Genomic DNA, 27,684 nt, shown 5'->3' on the forward strand with positions numbered 1-27,684 from the left:
CTGAACAAAATTGAGTTTTAAATAGTTGATTTTTAAAATAAGAATATAGTGTACTTCTGTAATGTGCAAGAAATTAAATGTCTGTTACTTAACTCCACTTTTTTCCTCTCCTCAGTGCTGCCCTGCTTGCATGGGAAACTGTCACTGAAGTAGTGTGTAATAACCCAGATCGCTTTTACTTACTTGAAGTAAAACTTCTGCCTGGAATGAAATGGTGAATACTGGATGTTCTATGGAGTTTTATTTCCCTTAGCATCAAACTATGTACCTGGCCTGCTTTTAGCAGTTTTTTGGACCACACTGTTATTAACTCTGTATTTTCGTCTCTCTGTGAACCCGTTTGACAGATTGCAGTTCTAACGCATCCTTCCACGGGGTGGAGGAGGATCTGTGGGGGACCCCTCCACTCATCAGGAGCCATAACTGCCCACGGGAGCAGGGCACCCCGGTTTGTGTTCTTGCGAAGTGACTCCTGAGGGCCGGAGCTGGGGGCATTAGCAGCGAAGCACACGCCCGTCCCCAGCCAGGGCCCGCCGGCGCTGTGCCCACCAGCACGCAAAGCTGGTTCACTGATGTTTGCAGCAGCTTCTCTGAAAGCCAGGGGGACGGGCAGCGATGCCCGGCGTTCCCCACGCCGCTGCTGGCATCAGCTGCTCCCGGTAGCCCCAACAAGCGCTTCAGCTCCTCCTCCTTCTCCCAGCCAAAGGCTGAAACGTAATTTTGCATCCACTGGTGGAATCAGAAACTTCTCAGTGACCAAGCAATCTCTGACCAGAGCTTTTCTTCTCAAAAACAATTCCTCTGCAGTTTGAACACTGCTTAAGTGACTGAAAAGGTGACCAGGCAGGTTCAACTGAATGCTGCTTGTTACAGGGTGGTGTCACCGTGGAAGGGACCAGACAGTCTGAGGGGATTCACTGTCCAGGATATGGAATTCCATTCATCGGGACTCAAGTTCAGCTTGCTTTTTGCAGATTGCTCGGTTATACAAAACAGCTGAAAGTTTCAGCTCTGGGCCTGCTCTCAAAGGGTGAGTCTTACACACGTTCCTGTTCCTGCTCATAAAATGGAACACAAGGTGTGCCCCAGTGAGGGAACAGCGGAGCTGGAACTCTTCACAGAGAGCTGTGGCTATCTGCCGAGGTGACAGAAAACACGTGCTTCCATTAAGCGCAGATGACTTCTACCTTGCTGTATTTTTTGCTGTAACTGGATTAACTCTCGTCCTGACCTTTGCCATCTTGTTTTATGAAAACACAAAAGGTTTTTCAGCAACAGACCAAGAACCCGCTAGTTTTAAAAGCGCTGCCTTAAACCAAAGCCCTGTAAGATCACTGGGGGTAAGATCACCTTCCCCCCCCCTTCCTAGCCAAAACCGATGCAACTGCCCTTTCAGCTACTGTTTCCAGTCACTTTGACACAAGACCACGCTCTCTAGCGAAATAAACTCCATTCTCCTCTCCCACAAGAAGACATTTATTACATATATAACACAGTACTAGCAAAACAGGTGACAGACTTTCAATACCCAAGATCACATTTGACATTTTAAGGGAGGCATTGAGGACAAAGCAGTTAAATTTGGGAGATCACACTGGCTCAGAATAATAAATACCTTTTTTCATTACACATCAGGTATGTTAAGTGTCTTCAAACAATAGTTTCTTACATATCTTACATGTCACAAATGCACAAAAAGTCTTATCAATGTGTTTGGGTAGTGTGTTACTGAACGAGTACCGGGCTTATAGTTATTTTAGAGATACTTTGTTTCTAATGAGCTCATCCATATACTGGCTTGTCAAGTTTGAACAAAATACAGACAAATTGGCCCTGTGCTGCAAAAAAAGCTGAACCATGTTTAAATACAACTTCAGGAAAGAAGTAGTCTACCTTGCTTCCAAATCCCCCACTTTTCTCAAAAGCTGTGTTTGTGGAAAAAATACTAAGTAGACAGCTTCAAATTAGCTAGTATTTGACCTTTCTAATGTTAGCCCAAAGCTGTGCTAGGGGTTTAGTTTAAAATGCAGTTATCGAGAGTGCTACAGCGAAGCACAGAAATAAACGTTGCTTGGTTTTGTGGAGGCACAAAGCTTGGGCACTACTTGTTTGTGCAGCTGTGTATTTGAAGATGATAGTAGAGTCCGGTAGTACAAGAAAGAAAGCCAGAACAATGACTTAGCTTCTGCAGCTTTATGCTGTGTTGAAATTATTACATACAACTTATCAAAAGTGTTTAGGAAGGATTGTTACCAAATAAAAACTAATCTATCCAGCTACTTTTTTCCCCTTAAACAAGTGAATTTTTCAAATTCATTCACTACACCAAGATTACATAGAACTGAATCAGTGTTCATAGGAGTTACAGTACAACCACCTTTATTGAACCATAGTACAACATCTTAAACCAACTGTAATCTTGAATATGTAATACATCCTTAGGAGTAACTAGTATAAAAAGTATCAACATCAGTGGTTTGAATATAAAAATTTATTTAAAGTCAGAGTATGCAACAAATAAAACCTACAGAAAACAGATTTTCCCATCACAATCTGTTGCTTACCAAATAATATTGTGAAAACACATTCCTTCAGTCATTATAAAGTTCTTAAAATACAAAAGAAATCAAATTTTGTAAGAAAGTCTAGTAGACCAGAGACTGTTTCTTCCAGGATGTTCTGTAGAAGCAAGGCTACCCTTCAATACATTCCACGCCATCCTCCTCCACCCATACTGCCTTGCCCATAGTATCCTCCACTATTTCCACTGCCACGACCTGCAAACAATTGACACAAGGTCACGCATACATACCTTAAAAAAAGAAAAAACGTGATGGGTAATACGGAACAGTTCGTTGAAGATAACTTCTACTAAAACAACAATACTTCAGCACTACTTTTCTAAACAAGCATCTGCTGCAGTAGCAAAATGCACAAAGCCCCGATTTACAGTTTACGCTGAACCACCACCCTCCTTCCCTTTCTTCCAGCACAGAAAGCCCAGCCCACCACCCTTCCCCACAGTCTGTCAGAAGACAGATGTTAGCAACATTTTACAAAATACATTTAAAAAGAGAACTTTTACTTACTATATCCGCCCAAGCCATCAGGAGTTCCGTATCCGCCACTGTAATTGCTACCCATTCCCATTCTACCAACAGAACCGTAACCTTGATCTGAAAAGCAGGAAGTGCATCGTTACAAGCCTGGAACTCCTTAAGACTTGGCAAAATGTCAGTTAAGCCTGGAACTGATGCGTACCCATTCCGTCTCTGCCATAGCCGCCCATTCCAGAACCACCTCCAGCAGTTGAATTCAGGAATAGCTCAATATATCGATGCTCTGTAGGGAACAAAAGCACCTCACTTAGTATTTGGTTTCAGAAACCAGAAGCATAGAGATGCAAAGCAAACCCACCCCACCTTACAAGTAAGTCACAAGCCCACAGAAATTGAGTTTGGTATGTGATAGATGGCAAAAAGCCTTCTGACCTGGGTACTGCCTGCACAGCAACTTCAGTTTAATGCAGGTTAAACCCTTATATTCAGTTTCCCCTTATATACTCTGGTCAGTGAAAGCATCAGGTGAACATGACACTCACGCATGTGATTTTTATCCTTAGACATGGCAGCTACTGCATCCTCATGTGTTACAAACTCCACATCAGCCTCTCCTGTAGCTCTTCCGTCTGCCCCAATATCAATGTGAACTCTTATGGGGTTCAATGGTGAGAAAAACTGAGAATTGAAACAAAAATTATAAATAAATAACACTAATGCAGAATTCCAGCCAGGTACTTCCTACCGCTTAAATTCAATTACTAATTTCCAAAGTATCACTTAGTGATGCTTTTGGACCGTCAACATTAGGTTAGTCTACACTTACAATCCATTATTATTACACAACTTGAAGAGCTCCGGCTACAGAACTTGAGGAGCTTTCTGTAAAGGCAAGGATACAAACAAGAATTCCTGCCTCCACATGCTGCTTTAAGCAATGAGTTCTAATATAATGCCATCCTGGAAGAGGAAAATAATCACTTCGTTTTTGAAGCAGCAGAGCCAAATGTATTTCTCAAAGCAAGGACACGTTTGTGGAATTCATAAAAAGCTGTCAATCAGACTGCTCTTCCCTGCTACATAACTCGAGAGATACAGTGGTATTTCTGACTAACAGCCTTTTTACCAAACAGTATATGCAAACAAGCCTTTGGTATGCCACAGAAGTACTACTCATCAACTTGCAACAACATACTCTGAATCAAAGGCTCAAGTTTGGCCCTTGCTCTCAGAAAGTCTTTAGACTACAGATAACAATCAAACAGACACAAAAATACAGCCGAATTAAAAAAAAAAAAGCCACCAAAAGAAACCAAAACAACAAACAAGCACAAGCTTAAGCATGGAGTCCGTCTGTCCCCCAAGAGAGGCTGTGCTTAAACCAAGCCTTATATCCCAGGAAAACTGTCTCCCTACAAACACCACATCTATACTGACACAAGAACTTCCCAAATTCTTGCAGATGTACTTTTATTTGCCTCCCTGGTATCTTATGAGTAATGGGACACCATCTCCTCGAACTGAACACTGCTCCCAACAGTCTCCCCACCCTCTCCCTCCTAAAATAAAGTCTCAGGTCAAAAAATAAATAGGTCAATACAATCAAAGTTTCACATTTGCTATCACTCTTTTACAAAATCAAAAATCTTCAGTTAAGCTTAAACAAACTCCTGAAAACCTTAAAATATGGGTACTGATTGCAACAACTGCTCTCTCTCCAATACACCTTTTCTGGAAATGAAAGAGTACAGAGATTAACGATAAATATAGCTTGGCTGACTTCTTCAGTAATCTCACCTCAGACATTACCCTTCTAAAAGCTCGTTTACTACAAAGTTTTGCAAAACTTGCATAAAAGGCCATTGACTTCAGTTGGCGGATGTATTAGAGCTATTAATCACTTGAGATCTTTAATTGAGTTTGGAACAGGAAAGGCAAGAACGTGCCAACTCTTGGCATTAGAAAGCCCTTTTCCCCACTGTACTTACATTAGCAATATCATTTTCTGTTGCTCGAAAAGGCAGTCCTCTCATGTGAACAAAGTGACCGCCACCATGGAAACCCGACCCTGCCTCTCCAGCTCCACCATAGCCATGTCCTCCCATGCCTATTAAAAAACCCAAACCAAACAAAACCACACACCTGTAAGATCATCACAAAAAGCCAGAAAAGTCCTTACTACTGTTTTTCTGAAAGTGCTGACTTCATACCACTGCATGTAAGTTGTTTACATGTTCCATGTATCAACCCAAATACTAGCAGAAGACATGGCAAGCAATGTGTTTACTTTTTCCTAAAATTCCCCAGTCCTGTTTCCCAGCACCCCCCCCTTTTTTCAACAACCTTCTTTCTTTACAAAATAATCTAATGAAGAAAGCAGTTATTTCTGTCTTGGTAATACTATGTTTTACAACTCAGTAAAAATATTTTTAAACAATTTATTTAAAAAGTATTTTTTTTACCTCTCCCATCCCTCATTCTGTCATCATAGCCATCATTTCCGTAGCCATAGTTATTATAGCCACCATAATCATCAAAGCCACCGTACCCTGTGCAACAGAGAGAAAGAAAGGAGTGATTACATCCTTACCCAAAATTCACAGAGCACTGCACAAGAGTCAATTTTTCAGTCTTTGGGCACCCAGCAGTTTGCAAACAGCCTCTACAGACTGGTAAACCTGAATTTCTGGACAGGGTGCAGGTGTATGTTTCCTTTTACATAGTGACTATAACATGCAAGTGAGAGATCAAATTCTGCTGAAAATACAGTTCCCTTATTATTTCCATTAATCTTAAACACGAAGCCACATTTGTTGATACAGCACAAGTAGACATTTTTTTTGAGATAACTGCGTCAAACCTAATGGGTACCGTAGCTACTGTTCATTTCTTTATTTCTTGACAAAGATGTCAGGAACACAAAACTGACAACAGAACCTCCAGTCATTAGATAAACATACCACCGTCATATCCACCACCTCCTCGACGCATTCTGTCATACATACTTCCACGCCCAGCTCCATAATAACCCCCTCTTCCTCCTAATGGTCTATCATATGGTCCAGGTCGTTGTTGTCCCATCATTCTTCTCGGCATGTCACAGAATCCTCTGATTTCACTCTTACTACTTTTGAAGATTTCAATATATCTAATAAAAGAGGATTTTCAAGGTACCAGTAAGAATACATGCATAAGCTCTCTGAATATTACACAAGGCCATACTACGTTTTCTATAACTAAATGTACAATCCAACAGAAGTGACTAGAGATGCCATACAACTTAAGTTTCTCCTCAAAACTGCAAGAATCTTAAGTGTATATACAAAAAACACACAACACTTTATACAGTGGCAAAAATTACTATGTGAAAATTCCAGCTGTACAGATTAAGCATAAAACATGTCTTTCCAGTATGAGAAACATACTGTTGAAAAACAATGTCTAGCTATAGTAGCATTTATCACTAATTACCCTACACAGGAATGATTGAAACAATTTTCTGAGTTTAGCAAGCTACCCAGAGCAATACTGTCTCCCCCACCCCCCAAAGCTACTGTATTTCCCAAGTTAACTTAGGATCAGTTATAAAAATTCTTAAAAAAAGCCAGTTCCATATAATGGTCCCCAACCCCCCCAAAAGCATTACTGACCCACAACCCCCAAAAATAAAGATTTAACACCATCCCAAACTCTCCATCCCCACCTGTGCCCTATTCTTTCCTTGTGTTTCCCCAGAGCATTTTCTGCTATCTCCTTTGAAGCAAACTGCACGAAGGCCTCCCCTGTGCTTCTCCCCTGGTAGTCCAGCGTCAATGTTATCCCATTTGGCACGATTTCCAACCCTTTAACCCAAGGACAAATAACCCCATCAAGGGGAACAGTGTTAAAGGCTGAAACATTCCCATCTGTAGCAAATACTTAAAAGCATATCTAAACAACAACAACGAAAAAGAAAACCACCTTGTTTCCCCCATCACCCAACAATACAAGCCAACGATCTTTCATTAAACATTTATGGATTTAGCCATACTTCTTTTCCCGTTTAAACTATGCAAAAATACAACCACCTAAGTTACATGAAACATATATAGCTACCAATCAAGCAATTTAGCTGATCCAAATGCTAACATTCAGGTTTTCCCAAAATGCATAATGCGTTTACCACCTCAACAAAATTAGATACGTAACTCTGTTTTACTACATCTATGGTTATTTGTATTTCATTTACAGGGCATAATTCTTACTTAAGATAAACTAATTTAACACAATCCCTCCCATCCACCCCATAAACAGCTATTACAAATTAAAATGTGCAAAACATTGTGTAAAAGATACAAGAAAACTCAAGTCACTATATTCAACTATACTAGAGGTACCTTGGAAAAACTGAACAATCTCTTCTTTGCTGCAACCAAATGGTAGGCCTCGAAGTCGTACCACTGTTCCATCATTAGTTGTATCGTTTGGCCCATTATGTTTTCCAGTCCAGTCCATCTTTTATTTAAATCAAAGCCTAAAAAGAAAAAAAAACAAAACAAAAAACTTTTGAGATTCCATACATGACCAAGTTCCTCCCCTCAACAGAAATCTGGTAGTTTTTCTTCAGACAATTAGTACTAGGAATAATGAGCTTTTTTTTTCTGTTATGTATTTAAAATTGTGTTTGATCGTATCTACAGCACGCACACATCTAGAACCACCCCGCGCTCTGACGGGGGGGCAGCACGTGGGCGGGTACAGCACATAAAGCTCGTTATTTACTCAGAGTACGTCGAACATCCCTTCTATCAGCTTTGGTGGGGGCTTTCTGCGTTATTTCTGGGGGGGTTGTTATGCGTAAGTTGAGGAAGGCGCAGGAACCACGCAACGGTTCCTGCGCGGAAGCACAAAGCCTTCCTTTGTCTGCAAACAAAGCGGCCGGGGCCACGCTCCCGACTGTTTTTTCGGGTGTTTTTTCCCTTCCGCCAAGCCGGGCGGCGCGTTACCCCGCGGGGGCGCGGCCGGGGCCGGGCCCACCCCGAGGGCAGCCGGGCGGGCGCCCAGACCCCGCCGGGGACGGGGAGGTCGGGCCCGCGCGGCGGCAGGTGCGTGCACGCGCGCCGCCCTCCGCCGGGGCGCGTGCGTACGTGCGCGCGAGGCTCCGCGAGCGCCCCACAACGGGCCGCGCGGCCGCCCAGCCGCAGCACCCAGGAAACCGCCGCCGCCGCCCTCCTCGCGCGCGGGGAGGCAGGCCCCTCCCCCCCGGCCCGCGCCGCCGACACCGCGGCCCTGACCCACCGCCCGCTCCCCGGCGCCATTTACCGCGCCTCCCCGCGGCCGCCCCTTCCCGCCTCCCCTCTCCCGCCCAGCTCCCCGCCGCGCCCCGCTGCCACCTCTCCGCCTCGCAGGAGCTGCCCGGCCTCCGCCCGCGCAACCTCGGCCCCCCGGGAGCCCCTCGCCCGCCGCTCTCCTGGGGCCGTCGCGGCCCTCGGCTCCACCACTCAAAATGGCGGCCGTGCTCGGGAACGAGGCTCCGCGGAGAGACGCCGCGCCGCCCCCTCCCCCCCGCCCTCTTTCGGGAGCGCCGCGGCCCACGGCTCCCGCATTTGCGCGCCGGCCCCGCCACCCCGTCGAGGGGGCTCAAAGGCCCGCCCGCCCCAGGGCCTGAGCCCCCTCTGCCACCGCCACCCTGCCTGCGGGCACCCCGGGCGGGCCCTGCTAGGGCTCCCTCGGCCCGCTCCCTCCGCACTCACCAGGAGACCCTCGCACACCCCTCGACGCGCTCCGGCAGGAGCTTCTGCCGCGAAGGAAGCTCCTCCTCACTTCCAACCTGCCGGTGGGCTCGAAACGTACGCAGCGGAGATGGGCAGGCGCGCGTCCCGGCTACGCAAGTATCGCGATAAGCCGCGCCGCGCTGCTCAGCCCCGGCCGCGCGGCCCCGGCACATGCGCGCCTCCGGGCAAAGGCGACAGCGCGTGCGCGGCGCGGCGGCCCGGCAGTTCCCGCCCATTCCCCTCGCGGCGGCCGGCGGCCGGGGCGCGTGCGCACTGTGCCTGCTGTCACGCGGTGCCTGCGTGCGCTTGGCGCCAAGCGGGCTGGGAGCGCGCGGGGCGGGGCGCGTGCCCGTAACGGCTGCCCGGGGATCGCCTCAGGCTGGTGGCCGTGCCCGCCGTAGCGGGGTCCTCCGGGTGTCCGGCTGCCTCGGCGCAGGCTTGGCGGCGAGGATGGGGGGCTTCTCCCGTATGGGCGCACGCAGTGGCAGCCCGCCTCCCCTCGGCTTTGCCGCTGCGGTAAACCCGCGGCAGGCCGCGCCCGCGGGCGGCCTCGCACGGCTCCCGCTTTCGTAAATGCTTCAGCTGTGGTGGGAGGGCCCGTTAGAGCGCTCTGGAGCTGGCGGCAAGCGGCGGAAGGGGGAGGCTAAGATCGTTTTTAAAGAATTGAAAGCAATTTGCCGAGCGCTGGGGGTGTGGAAGGAGGCCTGAGCCCACGTACGTGCTCGGAAGTGACGGGATGGCGGCCCGCTGGCCCCTCCTGCCGTCGGGGAAACATTAACAGAGCGCGGCTGGCGTTTAAGGGTAAAACTGGTCAGACAGCACCTTGCAGAGGGCAGGTTAAGACTAAATAGGCGCAAATGACAATGCAAATTCCTATTTTTACGGTTGATGCATTTACAAACCGGCCATTTTCTGGAAATCCTGCGGCAGTTTGTCTGCTTGAAAATGTAAGTTGAAAAATAACTTCTGTGAAGGACTGCAGTGGCGTTTACCGTTCTGTACTTGACCTGAGCACTCAGCACGGCATTAGACTTTGCTTCCTTCGCTCAGGAGTTTTGCTTGCAAGCTTTGTTTGCTGTTGCTCCAGAATACGGAGAAATTAGTGCAAGGGTATGCTTTTTTTTTACCCATCAAATTTTTTTTCATACAAGACACGCTTCGAATTTTTTGTGGGTTTTAATTTTTTTTTTTAAGGAATATACTAACTTGTTTTAACAGAGTTACGCAAAAAAGAAATGGCTTAATTTTAAAGGCCCAGGAATTCAGAATGAAATCTCTGAAAGGAAATGCTGTAACAGAATCAGTACTCTAGTTTTTGAAGGAAGTGTTAAAAGTGGGTTTTGGTGTTAGTGTGTTTTTTGTGTTCCTCCCTCCTTTTTTCTTTATTTTTTTCTCTTTCTGTGGAAAGAAAGTGGGGAAATACTGAACTGGATCTGAGTCTTTCACCATTACTGGGTCAGATTCAGCTTTGCCCAAGTTTGAACAGCGAATTTTTATTTTTTCAAAGCGTGGTAGTTTTAGCGCAGTTGACAGTAGTCATCCTCATCAGGGCGTTCTGAACAGTTGGTACTAATCTATACACAGTTGATAATTTCTACCAAAACCTAATCATTAAACAGCATTAGAAATGTATAGGCCTTAAAATATTTGTATGGTAACACTTGATGAGAATTTTAAGTATGAAAATATATGTAGAGAAGTCAATGGCGGTAGCTTCTACTGACAATATGAATCTTCTCTAGATGTTCCTAAGCCTATCTAGGTCTCCTACACTATAGCCCACTTACCAGATCAGCTAAAGTTATGACTCGGAACATGAAACTTCAGAGGTATTGTTGGCCCCCTGAAATCTAAATTCTCCCTCTGAAAGTGATCTTACTTAAAACCTATGAGCTTCTAGTTGCATTTTTTATATTAATTTTGCTTTATTACATTAGTATATTGTGAAGGCAACTTATTTGCATGTTGCCTTTGGAATGTTGGGGTTTTAAAGTTATTTTCTACAGTATCTGGGGCTAGAGGCTTTAGTGTTAAAGTAGAGATGCTAATTCATAATTTAATTCTATGCTCCAAGAAAGTGTGGTGCACCTAGCAGCAATGTTTCTGTTCTCTGTTCCCTTCAGAGTCTCAGGAGATGCTTTGCAAAAACTTGGGAGCAAGGCAAGACTGGCAAAGCAAGCCCTTTTGGTTTTCAGAAGTGCCACAGGATGGCAGTATTTCAATGAAGTTCTGTTTTTAATAACATTCTGGTTGGTCTTTGTTGTGGTTTAGTATCTTCAGAGTAATTGACAAAAGTGTTTTCCTGGAATAAAGGAGAGGCACTTGTTACTGTAAAAAGTTAGATTGTTGTTTTACTGTATAGAATGCACTCTGCAAATACAGGTCTATGATACCCATCAGTAATGGGTATGAAATCTGGCTGGGAAAGGATTAAAGTTACTAAGGGAAATAAGTAAAGTTAGCAGGGCAAATGTTTATCTTGCAGAGGATGAACCTGACCAGGTCCACTTAGTATTTTGTTTCATATTTTAAAAACCAGATTCTCAAACCTGGCCAGTTAGCATAGTTGTGTGGAGATCGAGCGATCGAACAAAGGTGAAGTCAAATTTTATGTAATTGCTACAACTTGTGTATCCTGGGCTCAGTGTTCATTGGTTTAAATCTGTAGGCAGTTAGAGCAGAATGTAGTGAGCTTACAGCATTTTTGTTTTTCAGTTTCTCGGCTTCTGCTGACTTAGCATGTCAACTTGTTCTTGTTGTTCAGAGCAGTATCAAGGGTACAGCCATAAGGGCTGATCAGCCATCTTGGTTGTTGCCCTAGCCATTACCACATACCTCTTGCTGGCATGAATTTTTTAGAGTTTCAAAAAGTTGTAGTTATTTTTAGATTATGTTAATAATGACTGACTTCTCAGTGTGACTTTAGTCATAACTTTTAAAAAGAAGATTTGTGTTCATGGAAAGACTGAGTTTAGTGGGTTTGGTGATTTTATTTTCCATGTATTCCAAGAATTTGTAAACTAATGGGAGAGATAGAAGTGCCTATGTATCACACTGATTGAACTAGTTACCCTGTTTTATGCTTAAAAGTTTGGGGTTTTTTTTCCCCTCTCAGAAAGTGTTTTAAACTAAAAACTATGTTTATTATAATTAAATGTCTGTATTTATTTGATAAAGTTTGATTCTGCATTTTTTGGCCTGCTCTTAATTGGATTTTTGGTTTCATCATTAGGACCTGGGTGAAGAATTGCACCAAAAAATCGCAACAGAAATGAATCTTTCAGAAACTGCTTTCATCAGAAAACTGCACCCTGGAGATGACTTTACCAGAAGTGGGTACTTCCTTTTACCCACCAAAATCTCTTACAGGGGAATAGGAAGACACTGTGGGTGCATTTGTAAGGAATGATGCTAATTTGTGAGACAGCCAAAGCATAATTTTGGAACTGTGATGTATCGTACTTAATATAATAATGAGCCTTTTGCACATAGATTCTTTATAAAGTATTTGTGCTCTGTATCAAGTTCATTTTACAATATGGAAACATTTATTATTCTTGAATTAGAGAATTTGTTTTAGTGTCTTTTACTAAATAAGTTGTACAGAGAAAGTGTCCTAAAAATGCTGTGCAAAGATCCTTCAGTTAATACTTGCCTTTCTATTAATAATATCCCGAGATAACTTCTTATACAAGTGGAAGATAGAGATGGAACATGCTTATTCCAAACACACAAGACTGCAAACTGAGTAGAATCTGGCTTGGATGCTTAGGAATTCATCACTGGGGTAACTAAGCTACTATTTGAGTTTGTCACAAAATCTCACAAGTTGTCTATGGAGCCAATACTGGAAAATAAAGGTTTCCAACAAAATTGGGAAATCTGAAGTTGCCCAAATCAAACACACTATGTTGCTTGTTTGAATGGTTTGAGTGGAGGGACTTCACTGGTGTTCTTTGGTAAGGGATGTATATATTATGGGAGAGGAAATGGAGAGACAATAGACAAGATGGAAAATACCAGACAAATACAGAGTTTGTTCAGAATCACTTTGTGGATTAGTTTTCAGCTGAATCAGTTTACTGAATCTGCTTACTTTGCAGTTGTGTGATGGCATGAGCCAGGGGGCTGGAACCCCACTAGCTTGGAGTTAGATTCCAGGTTAAGGCATCATGTTGGCATCATGTCGCTTTGACATGATGTAGTGGCAGAGAGAAATAAACATCTCTGAGGTTATTGGCTGTCCGAAAGAGACCCTTGAACACTGTGCAAACAAACAGTTCTTTATTAGTTGATTGCTTGTATGGGGACTGGGATTCTGTAGTCTCTGTAATTAAAGAGGATTTTCTTAAAGTAGTAGCTATCATTGCTTACTCCTGTTGTTAATAAATTGGAATTTGTTTTAGGGTTAGACTAATTGCTTCAGTCAGGAAGTGGTAATACTTTTCATTTTTCATGGTAACTTTTTTTAAATCTTAACACCTTGCCAGTATGTTTACACATTTTTTTTTCCTCCAAGTCATCCATATTCAACTGCATATAAAGCTCCAGCTGCTTTCCCATTAAAGTGCTTTTGGTATTAATGGGACTAGAGTTTGTGACATCAGAACTGTACAGCTGCTGAAGAGATGCACAATTTTTTTGAAGGAATTCAGTCACTGAGCTACACCTGCAAATGTGTGTATTGAGGGGTGGGGGGGAGTGAGAGGAGACCAGGAACATTAAAATGTTGTTTATGAGACTGTCATCTGCTTCTGGAACATTAGTTGATGTAGTAAGGGCTCCTGGACAAAGAGTATGCTTTTGCAGGAGTATGAGTTTGATCAGTCATTTAATTTCATTTTAGCTTTAAAAAAATCTGTGTTATTTTAGAGATGTGCTGATTTATCAGAGTACAAAATGTCGTCTTAGTCTGAGTACATCTGCATGTCTCAAGCATCCAGGCAGGTGTTCCGAGTCACAGAGCTTGTCTGTCTCCAGTCGGTCATGGGTGACTCCATTTCCTCCTGCGTTCAGCCACAATTCCCACTTAGGGGAGTGCATTAATGCCGCAGGGCAGGCGTGCAGCTGGGTTCTCTGCCGTGCCTCAGAGCACTTCTCTGCCATGTCCATTAGTTTCATCCACTAGGTTTTGCTGGGACTCTGTTTTCATTACATAGGGGACTGACTTCAATGAACAAATTTTTCACGGGGGCAATGACAGGAGTTGTTTGTTGTTTTTTTTTTTTTTTAAATATCATTTGGGTTTTTTGCACCTTTTGGTTGTGTTTGTATGGTAATTATTCACTTGAAATATGTTTTCGTAATCATTCTCTTAAACACCATGGGACAAGAACTCTGCAAAAACATCAGGAAACCAAGTATAGTGCATTTTGCTTCTAGTTCTTTTAAACAACAAATAGAAATATGATTACTAGTGGAGGGTTAGTATGTATTAGAGGCTTTTACCGGTCTTGACTGGTGGTTTAAGCAAAATAATTCATAACTGACCTAGCTCTGATACAGGTTCTATAATACTAAAAAAACTATCTTCAACCCCTACAGTGTAACCCAGCCTGCAAGCGTATAGAAATAGTGACTGTGACGCTCTAGGATTCCATAATATGCCAGGACACAAAGGCTTTATCAAAGGTCTCTACTTTATTAAAAATTACTACATATACCACAAAAATCACCAATAGCAAGTATATCTATGATTAATGAAGTGACTATATATATCTCTCAAGCTATTACAAATTATTATAAATGATCAGTAGTATAGCAGGAATCAGCAATAGCAGCAAGAAGTGTGTATCTACGGTATTACAGGTTACTACAAACTTATCACTAGTCAGTAATCAAACATCAATAATGTAACAGTAGTTATACTTACAGTAGATTACTTACATGTATATGTATGGTACCAAGCACATTAAATAGATTCCAGAGGGTAGGATGCAGCAAGCCCAGAAGTGGAAGGACAAACCAGACTCAGCCCAGAAGTGTGCCCAGAGGGGGACCAGTAAAATAGCAGTCTCAGTTTGACAATGATCTGTGTCATGGAGTTTGGAGTCAGCCGTGTGTCCCTGGCAAGGGTCCATGATCTCATATAAGGTTTGTGCAGACCTGTTTAGGACAGGCAAAAATACATGCAGCACAGAAAGGTCTTTGAGAAGCTCCAATTCGGGTAAAAATTAAGTAATTTTTATATCAGAGACATAAGAGAATACAGGACACCACCACTTGAAGAAGCCAGTGAATGCTGTTAATTCCAATTTTTCACATGGAACAGCCAATAGATAATGATGTTTTCTATTTTCTCAAAGCAGTTTTTATTTTTCCAGACTGTTTTCCTGTTCTTCCAGTTAGAACATCCAGTAGCAGTTAGATTCTTACTTTTTAGGGATGCTTTACCCTTTTTCCAGACTATATTTCACTTTTTTCAGGGGTTAAGTTGCTGTTACAGTTTGTTGATTTTGTGCTTACTGATGGTATCTTGATGTGTCTAGCTACCCAGCAGCGCTTCAAAGGTGCAAGCTTCGCTTCTCAAGGATGCTGCTGGTTCACAGGCCTAGTGCTCAGGTTGGCAGGCATTTCTGCGCTGTATTTCCTTTGCTTTTCTAACAAAGTAGCTTTTTTCTGTTACAAGTAGACTCCTGTTGTTGGCCTGACTCAAAAGCAATAGCTATTTCAAATATCAGTACAAAATAGGTTCCTAATAAGTCGTGTTTAAGACCAAGGCTGATTATAATGTGCATTTTGATTAACTGAAATGTCATCACTCTGTGTAAAGTTTTGAGATAAATTGAAGCTATAGACTTCTTCCACTTAATAATGCATAATAAACTTTATTGTCAAGGTTCCTGCTTTGGACTCAGGTGGTTCACCCCAGCCAATGAAGTTCCTCTCTGCGGTCATGCTACACTTGCAGCAGCTGCTGTGTTGTTTCACATACAAAGTATGTTTACAATCTATTTATTACTATAACATTTTAGAAAATTTACTTATAATTAAGACCTCTATTTTCTGCAACAAAAGCAATTAAATACTCAGAACATTTAGAGAACACATCTAGAAATCCGTTAGGTATTGTCTTTTACAACTGCTCTGTAATTGTAAGGTAGTCTGATGCCTAAACTTGGATTCCAGTGCCCTACTATTACTCATTTAAGAAAAGTGTTAGCTGTCATCTGGGAGAGGTACAATAGAATTTGATGAATAAGGAATATTTCTCTTTCCATTAAAAGGAAATTTCCATTCATTCTAGGAATGTGCAGGAAAGATTCCCCAGCAATTGCTGTGCTTGTTACCTTCAGAAGATTATTTGTTGAGGTAGTTGGGGATTTTGTCTCACAATATGCAAAATACAGGTTTACTGTAGTTAATTCTATTTTAGCTGTATAACCAATTTTTCTGAATATACTGAGCTACTCTATTATAATTCAGATTAAAATCCTTGTGTTTGGTAATGTTGCAGTGTTATCTTTCTAGAAAACACAAATTCAGTTCTGACATTTGTGACACTGAGTGGGGACTTAAAAGCCAGACAAGTGGAAGATTATATTGTGCTGGACTTACCACTTTATGTAACCTACCCACAGGTCAGTCAAAATGTTATTCAGTAAAGGCTTTCAAGGAAAGTGTGTGTTTATATTTGTATGCGTATGTCAGTCTTATCTGTCTTGTCTGTAGTTGGATAGATAGACATATATATATTCTATCTTTTACAGTGTGGTTTGGTTTTTTTTTTCTTCAGGTACTTCATGAAGTAGAAGAGTTAATAAAGGTAAAAAAAATAATCTATATGTGGTCTTAGAAGCACATTTATAATAGCCATAGTTATTCTTATAATTGCTAAGAAGTGGCCACAAGGCATTGCTTGATGTACTCCTGAACTTGAAACACTCAACTTTAAAGGTCCGAGTCATGCAGCTCAGGAAATGGAATTCTCCAAAATGCTGCAGTTGCACTTTTGTCTCCCACTACCATTGACTGGAGTGTCAGTATTTATTTCAGTGGCATTTTCAGCCTGTAGTCTGCATGTGAGAGCAATCTAGTGGCCTTGCCCTCTTCTAGGTCCCTGAATTTCTTTCCAAGTTGACATATACAGAGCTCTTAGCACCTACCCATACCCATTCATGCACTTGGTGCATTTACTTTTCTTGCTTGCATGTACTTGACAGCTGCATGAAAGACCCTGTGTAAGCCCTGTTCTAGCAGGGAATTTGTTCTACAAAAATGTTAAGGAAATATTTTGTACTCAAATGATAGTGGTTTTTCTTTGTCTCCTTTAACTTTTCCACCAGGCAGCCATTGGTGACATGGTTGTTCAAGATCTCCGTTATTCTCCTGATACAAAGAAACTCTTAGTCCGCCTCAGTGATGCTTATGAAAGGTGTCATGCTTTTTTTTTTTTTTTTTTAAATTAAGTGTGCAGAAATTGAGTCTGCGTGTTTAACCTCTGTTCCTTACATACTAGGCTCTTTTATCTGTTTTTTAAATGGGTGGAGGTTAAAACCTCTTAATTTTAAATAACTGTTTAACATAGGATTTTATCTTCTAATGTGAGCTGCTTGAACCTGCAAAGCTGAATAAGATCAATCTGAAATCTATGTCCAAGAAAAGGAGGTGTAGGAAACTATTTTAACGATGGTGCATTTTCCCCATCCGTCTGAGTAAAAAAAGATCCAGTAACCTAGCAGGAAATGAGGAGTCTTGCTTCTCAAATGAAAAAGTAATAGTTGCATAGCTGTAGAGGTCCTCTTAGTGAGATAGGGTGCATTAACAGAATACCATGGATTCTTGTTCCCAGTTGACTGTAATCTGCTTACCCATGCTTAACAGCATCATAAGTAGCTTAACAGAGAAAATTCCAATTCAAATTATTCCAAACCATTTGTTAATCTGAGAGAGCTGAACTTCATTAAGTCAAGTATGATTTGGATAGATATTGGCCAAACACAACTTCTTTATCAGGCCAAATTACTATTATTTTCACTTGCAGTTTGGCTGAGCTAACGTTTAAAGAGTGGGGCTAGCAGGGAGATAGAAATATCTTCAGCAGAGAACTATTTTTGCTCTTTCAGACTTTATTTTTTAAGGAGGTATCTGCAGCTTCTCAGACTTGAGGCTGTTGTGCTTTAGAATCCCATGAGGATCTGAATGGTGTTAGTTATTTGCTTGCTCTTTGCATTCTGTACTGGTGAAATATTTCTTTCAGTGATTAAAATGTTGAAACAAAAGTGTGCTCTTTTGTAGCTAATATTCCAGGATACTCTGCTTTCAGAAATAGATAGGAAATGCATGGCTTGAAATTTTTACTCTGTTTGCTTAAAGCATGTTATATTTAGGGTAGCCTTCTGTCCAATGACATTGGGAGGACAGTGCCCTAGCAAGATTCCTAAATCTTGTCTCTACGTTTTGCTGTGGCTGCTTTGGGATTGTAGAGAAGATGATTTAGTAGTTTTATGTTTCTTTTCAATACTTAATGTAAAATGAAGAATATGGGCTATTAAAATTCTATAATTATATTCAAGGTCTGTTTTGGAACAACTGCAAGTGAGCGCACAATGCTTTTTATCAGCTGAAAAGACGGGAAAGGTGAAAGGACTCATACTCACTCTTAAGGGAAATTCCAGTGGAAAACATAAAGGCCACGATTTTTACTCCAGATATTTTGCACCTTGGTATGGGGTTCTGGAAGACCCTGTTACAGGTATGTTTGTGTGATAAATAACTCTTACTCTTGTTTCAGTTCAGTTAAGAGGTTCTTATTAAACTTAATGAATCTGGTTTTGTGCTTTGGAGTCTCTCATAAATTACTGTTTCATATGGATAATAGTAGTGTGCTCATTAAACTGAAAACTTTCATGACTGTTGCTAACTCATTCAGAAAAAATCAGCTTCTTGCTGTCATCAGGCCAGATATTCCTGTGTCTTTTTCAGATCTTTTTTTAATCTCTTGTAATGATTTCTTAATAATGCTGCATGTCCTGGTGTCCTTGAGCCCTGGTAATTATGGTTACTTCACAGTAGAGTTTCCAGAAGGGTGTCTTTGTCCCTAGCTGCTAAGGTAGACTGAAGCAGCATTTCTAGCTATGAATTTGAGAAGTCCTCCTAAATTTTTAAGCCATCTGCCAGTCAGGAAACAAGAAATCTGTTTTCTAGTTTTCAGAAGCTGTGGTGAGACCATAAAGATCTCTTTGAGTTAGAGCCTGATACTTACTAATATTCGAAACTGAAAAAACCCTGAGGTTTTGTTGTGAAAACTGTTAGGAGAAGAAATAGTTTTGTTTTACACATTGACTTCTATGCACTTGTTCCTATTTTTAAAAAATACCCAAAAGTCTGTTCAGATTTTTCATGATTAGCTGTTCCTATTTCATTGAATAACATCATATTTATATGAATAACATTTTAAATATAGTATTTTGAGATTCTGGTATTAGGAAACCACTTTTGATAGACAAATGAGTACTTCGGCTCAAGTATTGTAATAAAAACCTCCCACCTATTTGTTATTCCTACCAGTTGTGGCTAATCATGAAGCCCTCACCTAGGCAAAATTTCCAGTGAAGCCAGAAGATGAGGAAGTAATACTGCTTTATTGTAAATAAATGATAAAGCCTAAAGTTCTGTCTGCTGCAGACTCTTAGGTGTTTTTGCCCTAAACACACGTGTGGCACTTGATTTGTTTGTGGCATGTACCTTTTGGAATGCACTTGCTCTATAAAGTAGTGATTCTAATCTAATTCCATACTTTATTTTCCAATTTCTTTTAAGGATCTGCTCATGCTGTTTTAAGCAGCTACTGGTCAGAGCAGCTGGGGAAGAAAGAAATGCTTGGTAAGAGAAAATGTTTTCTTGCAAAGCTGCCCATTTATGTAAAAGCTACTCACTAGAAAAGGAAAAGTTATATTATTACTACAATCCAAACTGTAGCAATAACTCCCTATGCATTTTCTCAATATGAATAGAACATTATATAATATTTTATGTGTCAGGTGATCTTTAAGAAATGGCTTTCTCTCCTACCCACCAACATCATGCCTGCAGGGAGTTCAAAGTATCAGTTTCTAGATTGTAACTCTCTGCAGTTAGGTTTTGATCTCAGCTTTTGGGTTTTAGTTTTCATGATCTTTCATCATAACTGAAGCTTGGTGAACTTCAGATGATGTTGTTTATGTCTTTTGATTGAATTTCACTTTACTCCTTGGTCTTTATGGCTTGCATTTTGGGTATTGGGAGCAGGTATCGTTTTCATTATTGATGTGTACTTCTCAGTACAGTTTGGACAGTGTTTTCCTTTCCCCTCATGTATATTAAGATGATACTGAAAAAAGTCATATGGTTTCTGCCTGATTGTGGAATTTTCTTGAGAATTACTCCAGATTAATTCCTTCAGTGACTTCTTTAGGAAACTTAGGGTTTAGAATAGCTAGTGTTTTTATGGCTAGATAATAGGTATTTTTAACAGATTCTACTTACGGAATGTGCCTCGTGGTACGCTTTTTACTGGTTTCTGATACATCTGTGTAGGTATGAAGATCAGTTTTCCTCAGCATGATGATGTTTTACGTGGTAGCAAGGAATGATATAAGAAAGAATAGTCATGTTACAAGAACAGAAAGAACATGATTGGCTTTAAATATGTAAGCATGGGGACAAAATACATAGGCATAGGCAAATTTTGTTTGTGATTTTATTTGCAGTCTTACTTTTAAATGATTAAGCCTTAGTCTGAGATGACTGTCCCTCTGAGGTCAAAAAAAGAGATTTACTGGTATTCTTTCAGTCAGTGAGATATGCTTATTAAATCACATACTTGTTGTTAAGTAGTAAACTGAAGAACTTGGAAAAAAATTAGAGAAGCTTAATAAATGACAACACAAGAGGCATTGGGTGTCTCTTTGCTTCTCAAGTTTCTAGTGCTTTGCCAGAGAATGCACGAACAACAGAAGCAACACAAAATACCCTAGCTGCTATCTGGTTCCCTAAGAGGTGGCAGGGGATTACGATTCTTTTGTGTACCTGACCGCAATTAAGTCTTTGGTAATATTTTGTTTTGAACAGAGGTTGGATCCTTGATCTAATAAGGTTCCCTGTCCATAAAAGTAAACTCTTTTCCAAACAAACAGCTACCTTGAATATAAGCTTTCCTATATTTGGTCAAATGAATCTCAAAATGGATTTTGTTGATAAGGTCTTTAAAGGATATGTGATAAGTTATCATACAAAATGGATTTAAAGAGAACAAGTTCATTTGACATCTGATCAATATGTGGTCTCTACGTGTTTATGAGAAATAATTTTTCCTTACATGCATGTGACTGAGGGGTATGAGGTAGTACTGGGGCAAAATCTATTATTAATGAGATTATTTGTAAGAGATGGCTGGCAATCAAGAAGATTACATTATCACCAAAGATTAATAAAGACGACCATCATTTGAATTTTTAGAAATCTTTGCAGTAGCTTCTGTAATATCTGATACCTTTTATTGCAAGAATAAAAGAAGATTTTCTTCCATAAAATGAAAGATATTTTAGTTCAAAAATAGATCACATATGAAATAATATAAAAATGAAGAGCATTAAATCTATGTTCAGATCTCTTTGGATATTGTGACCTCTAGGAGGAGGTCAGCTGCATCTCTGCTGAAGTATCAGACATAATTTCCTGTGTTTGAGTTCTCTTCTTACTTTTATTAGACCAAATTCTCAAACAACAGCCACCACCCCCATCAACTACAAAGAGAATTTTCCAGCCTTTTTACAAGGTGAAATACTTCACAATCTTTCTTGAAATTATGTATATGTCCTTGAATTTAAGCTGGGTGTTAAATCAGAGTTCGGTATCAGTCCTTGCCTTTTTTTCGTTTGAAGAGTCTCTGCAATATTTAAATATTATTATGTCTCCTATCAGATGTATAGACTTTCATAATTGCTAATGAATGCAGTATTTAGCACTACCTCTGTATCCAGCCCTTCACATAGTTTTCACATTTCGAAGATAACATTTATAAACATACATAAGGAATTTGATGTAACCAAACAGATTAGAGGATTTAGCAAATAATTATGAAGAAAAGGGGCTTTATCCAGTACAATTTTTAATCTCGGTTGAAGCTAGAGGAATCTTTCTGTACCTCTTTACTTCAGACAACTGTAGTGATTTGCAGGGAAATTTTGGTTCTTGTTACTGCCTTTAACTTCTCTGATTCCTTCCCAGTACAGAACAGGTTTATAGCATTTGTTTTTTTTGTGGGAGGTGGGGTGGGGACCCAAACTAAAAAAATCCAACCAAAACCCAAACCTTACTTTGATAACTGTAAGATCATGCTTTCACAAATTTGGCTAGGATTTCTTTCAACAGAAAATCTGTCCCATCTTCTAACTTTTTAGTTTCCTTACTTTTTTGTGTGTGTGAAGAAGTTGCTTTTAAATCTACCTGTATTTAAGTTGTTGCTAATTTGAATTCCCATGAAGAGTTTTGCAGTTATAATCATAGTCTTCATCTTTCCCAGGTAATCTCAACACAGAGATTGATCACATCAGATTTATGCACAAGTGTATCATTTCTGCCAAAGGAGAGGAGTTTCCCTCCGTCAATCACCAGATTTATCCACCTTCTTTCTTAGAATAAAAAAAGTAATGGAGATCTTAACTTCACTTAAGAAAAAAGTGCTGCTTTCATCAGTCCTTTTACAGGGTTTAGAAGTTTGACCCAAATAATAATTTCTAAAAATAGATACTTTTAAGAGAGTGGCACTTGTTCCTGAGTTGATGTCATTATGATGATGTCATGAAGAAAATCCATTACTCCCCAAATTCTGTAAGCAGTGGTCATTGAGATCCATCCAGGCTGATGAGAAGCTCTTCAAAACAACAGGATAATACTACTACAAGGCTGCTGGCTGCTTTGTGAATGAGTGATACATGATTCTATGATTCTGTATATCAACATGCTCAATTTCACAGTGAAATAATTAATCGCTTTTATTTAAATCTGCTGTCATGAGAGAGCGGGAGAGTTTAGCTGTGTATCCACACTTGGCAATAGTAATTGATCAAATTTATCATGGTCTGGATCTTTAAGTGTCCAAAATACTCAACTTGAAGGCATTCCATGCATAGTTGTTATTCTGACGAGTTAAAAACAATAACTGGTGGTTCTGTAAGTGCAAAAGAACAGAAAGTATCTTTCTTTATGAATCTTTACATAGCTGCCATTTCCACTGTTTTGGAGTGTTTGCTTTGGGTGAGAATCTAATATCCTGTTATAAGGAAGACCTTTCTGAGTGGCTGAGAAATTGTTTTAAAGCATGCGTTATATATGCCATCTGTTACAGGTCCTATGATCTGAATACAATCTCTGCCCAATATTCAAATTATGGGTTTGTGAGGAAAACCACGCCTTTTAGCTTTGAAGAAATTTTGCACTAGTTGGAAGTTTGAGTAAGGAGACTGTGAACGTTAATGCCTCTTCATCCATTTATAGCCTTTGACAGAAACAACACTAAACCCAAACCTTTGCTAGGTGCCATCTGCACCAGACCGTTTTCTGATCACATAGTTGTGCAACTAAAGTTGGACTGCTGAAGTAAGTCTGCAGACTGAACATGTGAGGTGAGCATTATCGTCTCACCTGTATATGACTAAACAGTTTCAGCAAAAGTTTAGTTCTGTAATTATTTACAGGTAGAAGGCTATTTCTACTTAAACTTTATCCAGCTATATTAAGTTATGTATTCAGGATTATATAAATCAATATCTGTTCCTGTCTATGTAAGAATTTGGTCTCAGTTTGTGACAGCTGAAGCAGCATCTTTGTTTCTTTGTAGGCTTTTTCCGCTGCCCTGTTTGAGCTTTATTTTCCCATTATCCTGGTGTTCTTCCTTCTTATCTACAGAAATTGTCTATCGCATGAATGGGAGAATTCAGGACTGCTTTTGGTATGCAAAGGAAACTTGGTTGGCCATGTTGCAGCAAACTATCCTTCACTACTTGTCTTAACTAGCATTTTTGTCACTTGATAGACAAGTTCTAACCTGAGATACAGCCTCAGCTAATCTTCGTCTGCAAAGACAATTCATCTAGGGAGTCCCTGCTACAGTGCTTGCTCTGGTGCTGCTTGCTTTGTGAAGACAGAGCTCTCCTTTCCCTGAGTTTTCATGGATTTTTAAATAATTTGTGATAGATACTAGGGTTTTTTTAACTGTGGATTCTTGTTTCCATTTAGCTTTTCAATGCTCCCGCCGTGGAGGAGAGTTGAAGATTTCAGTGCGTAATGATGGAAGAGTTGACATTGCGGGGCGAATTGCTATTGTATTAAAAGGAAACCTGGCTTTCTGAAGAAATTCACACTCATCTCCCACACTTTCAAATTATTCATATTATGCTAGTTATATCTTCACTCTAGGCAGTGAATCACCACTGGCCTCAAAATTATTTGATTACTTATTGTCCATTTGAAAAAATTGCTTCAAAATAATCACTACTCATCTTCAAGATCCTTGGCATTGTTTTCTTCACTTTCATTTTGCCACTTCCTATGTACACTGACCTCAAAAAATGTCCAAGGACAGCTATCTTGTTTTTCTTTTTAAATGATTCTGTTCTTATTTCCAGATTCCATGTTAAAAGCCATTTCTGCTTCCTGGACTGAATTGTAAACATTTCTGATTGATAAAATAATCAAACTTTTTCCCTTTTCAGTCATTTTCCATGAAATCTGACTACAGTCCTTTAAAAAAAATTTTTTTTCTCTGCCATACATCTGCCATATATGATGCTGATATGTTCATTAATTTACTTGAATTAAAATATGAAAAAAATAGAAATGGTTTAGAGATGTGCTTTGTAGTTCTGTTCTGAACAGTATTTTTGAAAGAGGGATGGTATTGCAGTGGCTCATGTTAAATGCTGCTTGGTCAATATTTTTAATTAAAGTTTTACAGAAACATTTGACAGATTGGCATAGTGATGTATAAAAAACTGGTCAAAAATCAGAAAGAAAACTTAGTTACAGCAATGTCATTTACTTTTCAAAGACTGAAGATTTGCACCTAAACTAAAAGTTTCTTCTGTAACTTTCTTCATGAAGTGTATGGCTTCAGTTTTTGTGATTTTTTGCTTTAGTGTTCTGGTCTTTCTCTGAATTTATTAGGAATATTGAAATGTTTCAGTTACTCTAGCTAAAACTCAGTTTTCCCTTTCAAATCGCTTTTGTCCTAAGCTTTGCTTTAGTTTTTTTCTTTGCAATATTTCAAGATGAGGGATTTAAACTCAAAGGCATTTTAATACTGTGGGAATGCTGGATGTCAGCCTTATAAATTATGACGAACTTAGTCATGCCAAGTTGCCCTATTTCCAGTTATTTTGAATTTTACCATAACTTGTAACTTAGATCTTACTTAAGTCTGACTAGCTGGAGGCAAGTAACAGTGTGAGAATCCTAGGATTCATTTGAAATAAAAGCTTCTAGTTCCTGCCACTACACAGAACATACTAAAAATATGATTTTAATGCACTAGAAAGCCCAGGAGCTAGGTGGCAAGCAAAAGGATCTCCAAATGGAAATGCATGTTCTTCTTCTTCCTGAAGTTCCTGGACCTGAAATGTGGTTTATAAACATGGACTTGATCATCAGCTACAAGACTCGGCTATGCAGGCAGCTTAATAGCAGCGTTGCAACAACATGTTTAGCAGCCACCCTGACCTTGCCTTCTCACAAAGCAAACTGATAACTTTCTGGCTACTGACCTGGGTCTTCTTGGGCAATACCGCAGGCTTGTTTTGCTGCATTCGCTACTTCCTACCGGGTTATGCAGAGAGTGAATCTGGCCCATAATCTGAGATGCTTTGCAAAAAACCCCTTCCTTAAGAATATAAATGAACTAAGGAAGCAATTATTGTTTATCCGTCCACATTTAACAGACAGTACAAATACTTTTTTTTTCACTCAAGAGGTCTAATAATGAACAAAGCACAGTACATTGTAAACATATTTGCTATCTAAATTTCCTGACCAAACAAGTATCTTTGCTGCTTAATGCATTTTTTTTATAGTTTACTACTACTTTGTCACTGTTTCTGTTCAGGATAGAAAAATCACCAGAGCTCAGGTGGGAGACTGTGCAGTAATGTGTTTGTAATCAACAGATTAGTTAATCAGCCATGATTTATTAATGATGCATTAATTATACCTGATTGTGCAGTTCTGCTGCCTAAATGGAGCTTTAAAGGAGTTATTTTATTAATCATCATTGTGCTAATTGCAGACACTTACAGAAGGATTGCTAATTAAACATGCAACCATATGCAAAATAAGCAAGGCTGCTGAGAGTGGCAAGAAAAAGAGCACTCATTTTCTGAATAGCAACTTTATTCTCATGAAATATTGTGTAGTTGACCTGGTGATCCTGATTACTCACCGAGACTTATTTTAATACATTGCATATTTTCAGTCAGCAGTAAATTAAATTAATTGTGGCAAATTCTGTCCATCTTCCCTAGTGCAAAAAATATGTAGTGTGAACTTCAAATAAAATTACTTAGAATTTGTGTGGCCTTGTGTCACATTTTCATGTGAAGGATTTACCTGTTGTTTTTTTAGTTGTATATAGTTAATCTAACTTAACTATCTTGACTTGAGCAAGATCCTGAATGCTAAATTACCTTAGCACCAAATGAATTGTATGATTGCATTTGAAATGAGAATTCAGACTCAAAATCACATGAGTTTTACATCAAGAAAAAGAGGAACACAGTGATGTTTAACTCATTCAATTTCCAAAAGCTCAAGTCAGCATAGAAAATGCAGGAAGGAAACAGTGCTTCAAGGTAGATTTCTATGAAGAGACTACTGTAATTTAAATAAACATTAGTGCCATGTGATCTTCAACCTACATAGTACATTTTTTAGGCCCTTACAATGCTAAATACAATTTTTGAGTGCTATAGAATTTGAGTGCTATAGAATTTAACGCATTTTTTTTTAAATGCAAGTTGCTAGGCCTTCTTCATTGATTAAATAAAACTTTGAGAGAATTTTCTAGAACTGCCTGTATAATATTACAACTATTAACATAGAAGTTTACAATTCAGTGTTTCTCTAAGAAAATAGTTAACTTGCATTGTTTTGGTAAAATATTGAATCAAAAGTTAAATTAAGTGAAGAATAAGTGAAAGGCCGGAAAAATGCAGTATCTCTGTTAGGGTTTCTGGTGCAGAGAATTTGCAGAACTGTTTTGTGCTGCTCTCTTATTAAGACTGTAGCACAGGGATGTGTTGAACCAAAGGCAAATACACTTCCAAAAATTCCTATGCACTTAAGAGTTATTTATCATGAAAGTGTCCAACAGAAGGCCATTAAGTTACAGGCCACTGTAAGTTTTGAGTGAGCCTGTGGCTAGATCCAACAGCTGAGATACGAAAATTTAGATCCACATTTGGTCATTTTATTTCTTTAGTGTGTGCCTTTGCAGAGGCATAGCTCGTGTAGAGGTCAGGAAGAAAGCACGGAATCATGAGGAAGGTAGCAAAATAAGAAAAAAAAATACATTGAGCAACAGAAACCATGTAAGTTTGCTGTTATGCAAAGGAATGTACAGCTAAAAGGGATGATAAGAAAATGGAAACCATGTTTTTGTTCAAAAGCCGTTTAATAGATTTGCTTACAGGATTCATGGCAATACTTTGATTTTCTTCTCTGTTATCTAGGTTAGAATAGAGAGAAAACATATGTTGTAAAGTTGTTATCAAAATTGGAAAATTTTGCAAAATGTGGAAATTAAAGATGTCTTGAATGTGTACACAGCAAGAGGCCATAGGAAGGAGCCATGTGCTCCGTAAGGTATAGGAAGGGGAAATTAGCAACAGATGAGTCAGTTA

The 27,684-nt window shown here is 39.9% G+C and overlaps 2 protein-coding genes across 6 annotated transcripts; one reads left to right on the forward strand and one right to left on the reverse strand.

The window, feature by feature from the left end:
• Nucleotides 1-1,443: 1,443 nt before the first annotated feature.
• On the reverse strand, nt 1,444-8,996 carry HNRNPH3 (heterogeneous nuclear ribonucleoprotein H3). 5 transcript variants are annotated; one of them, XM_056351656.1, is made up of 10 exons: nt 8,792-8,996; nt 7,436-7,572; nt 6,763-6,901; nt 6,065-6,207; nt 5,522-5,608; nt 5,048-5,166; nt 3,602-3,737; nt 3,262-3,342; nt 3,090-3,176; nt 1,444-2,777 (listed from the first exon to the last, which is right to left on the reverse strand). In XM_056351656.1, exons 2-10 carry the CDS (start codon nt 7,551-7,553, stop codon nt 2,701-2,703), a joined length of 987 nt encoding a protein of 328 aa, XP_056207631.1. In that variant the 5' UTR covers nt 7,554-7,572; nt 8,792-8,996; the 3' UTR covers nt 1,444-2,700. The 5 variants fall into 5 exon arrangements, with proteins under 5 accessions (XP_056207631.1, XP_056207629.1, XP_056207630.1 ...); XM_056351654.1 differs by having other exon boundaries at nt 6,020-6,207; nt 8,792-8,995; XM_056351655.1 differs by lacking the exon at nt 8,792-8,996 and adding an exon at nt 8,432-8,568 and having other exon boundaries at nt 6,020-6,207.
• A 178-nt stretch (nt 8,997-9,174) lies between these two features.
• PBLD (phenazine biosynthesis like protein domain containing) lies at nt 9,175-26,355 on the forward strand. Its single transcript, XM_056351660.1, has 9 exons — nt 9,175-9,759; nt 12,045-12,144; nt 15,651-15,749; nt 16,283-16,392; nt 16,548-16,577; nt 17,098-17,186; nt 18,328-18,506; nt 19,574-19,636; nt 24,032-26,355. The coding sequence occupies exons 1-9, from the start codon at nt 9,670-9,672 to the stop codon at nt 24,142-24,144; spliced, it is 873 nt and encodes a 290-aa protein (XP_056207635.1). The 5' UTR covers nt 9,175-9,669; the 3' UTR covers nt 24,145-26,355.
• The last annotated feature ends 1,329 nt before the right edge of the window (nt 26,356-27,684 follow it).

The sequence above is a fragment of the Falco biarmicus genome, chromosome 9 (assembly GCF_023638135.1).
Source record: "Falco biarmicus isolate bFalBia1 chromosome 9, bFalBia1.pri, whole genome shotgun sequence".
NCBI classification, from domain to species: domain Eukaryota; kingdom Metazoa; phylum Chordata; class Aves; order Falconiformes; family Falconidae; genus Falco; species Falco biarmicus.

Bases quoted from the DNA above. Each gene is read 5' to 3' on its own strand.
- HNRNPH3 (XM_056351654.1), bottom strand. From the start codon at position 7,553: ATGGACTGGACTGGAAAACATAATGGGCCAAACGATACAACTAATGAT. The intron at 5,167-5,521 runs GTAAAAAAAATA...GTTTTTTAATAG, and splicing joins CAGAATGAGGGATGGGAGAG to GCATGGGAGGACATGGCTAT. The intron at 3,343-3,601 runs GTGAGTGTCATG...TGTTCCCTACAG, and splicing joins TAAGGATAAAAATCACATGC to AGCATCGATATATTGAGCTA.
- PBLD (XM_056351660.1), top strand. From the start codon at position 9,670: ATGACAATGCAAATTCCTATTTTTACGGTTGATGCATTTACAAACCGG. The intron at 15,750-16,282 runs GTATGTTTACAA...TTATCTTTCTAG, and splicing joins TGTGTTGTTTCACATACAAA to AAAACACAAATTCAGTTCTG. The intron at 16,578-17,097 runs GTAAAAAAAATA...CTTTTCCACCAG, and splicing joins AAGTAGAAGAGTTAATAAAG to GCAGCCATTGGTGACATGGT.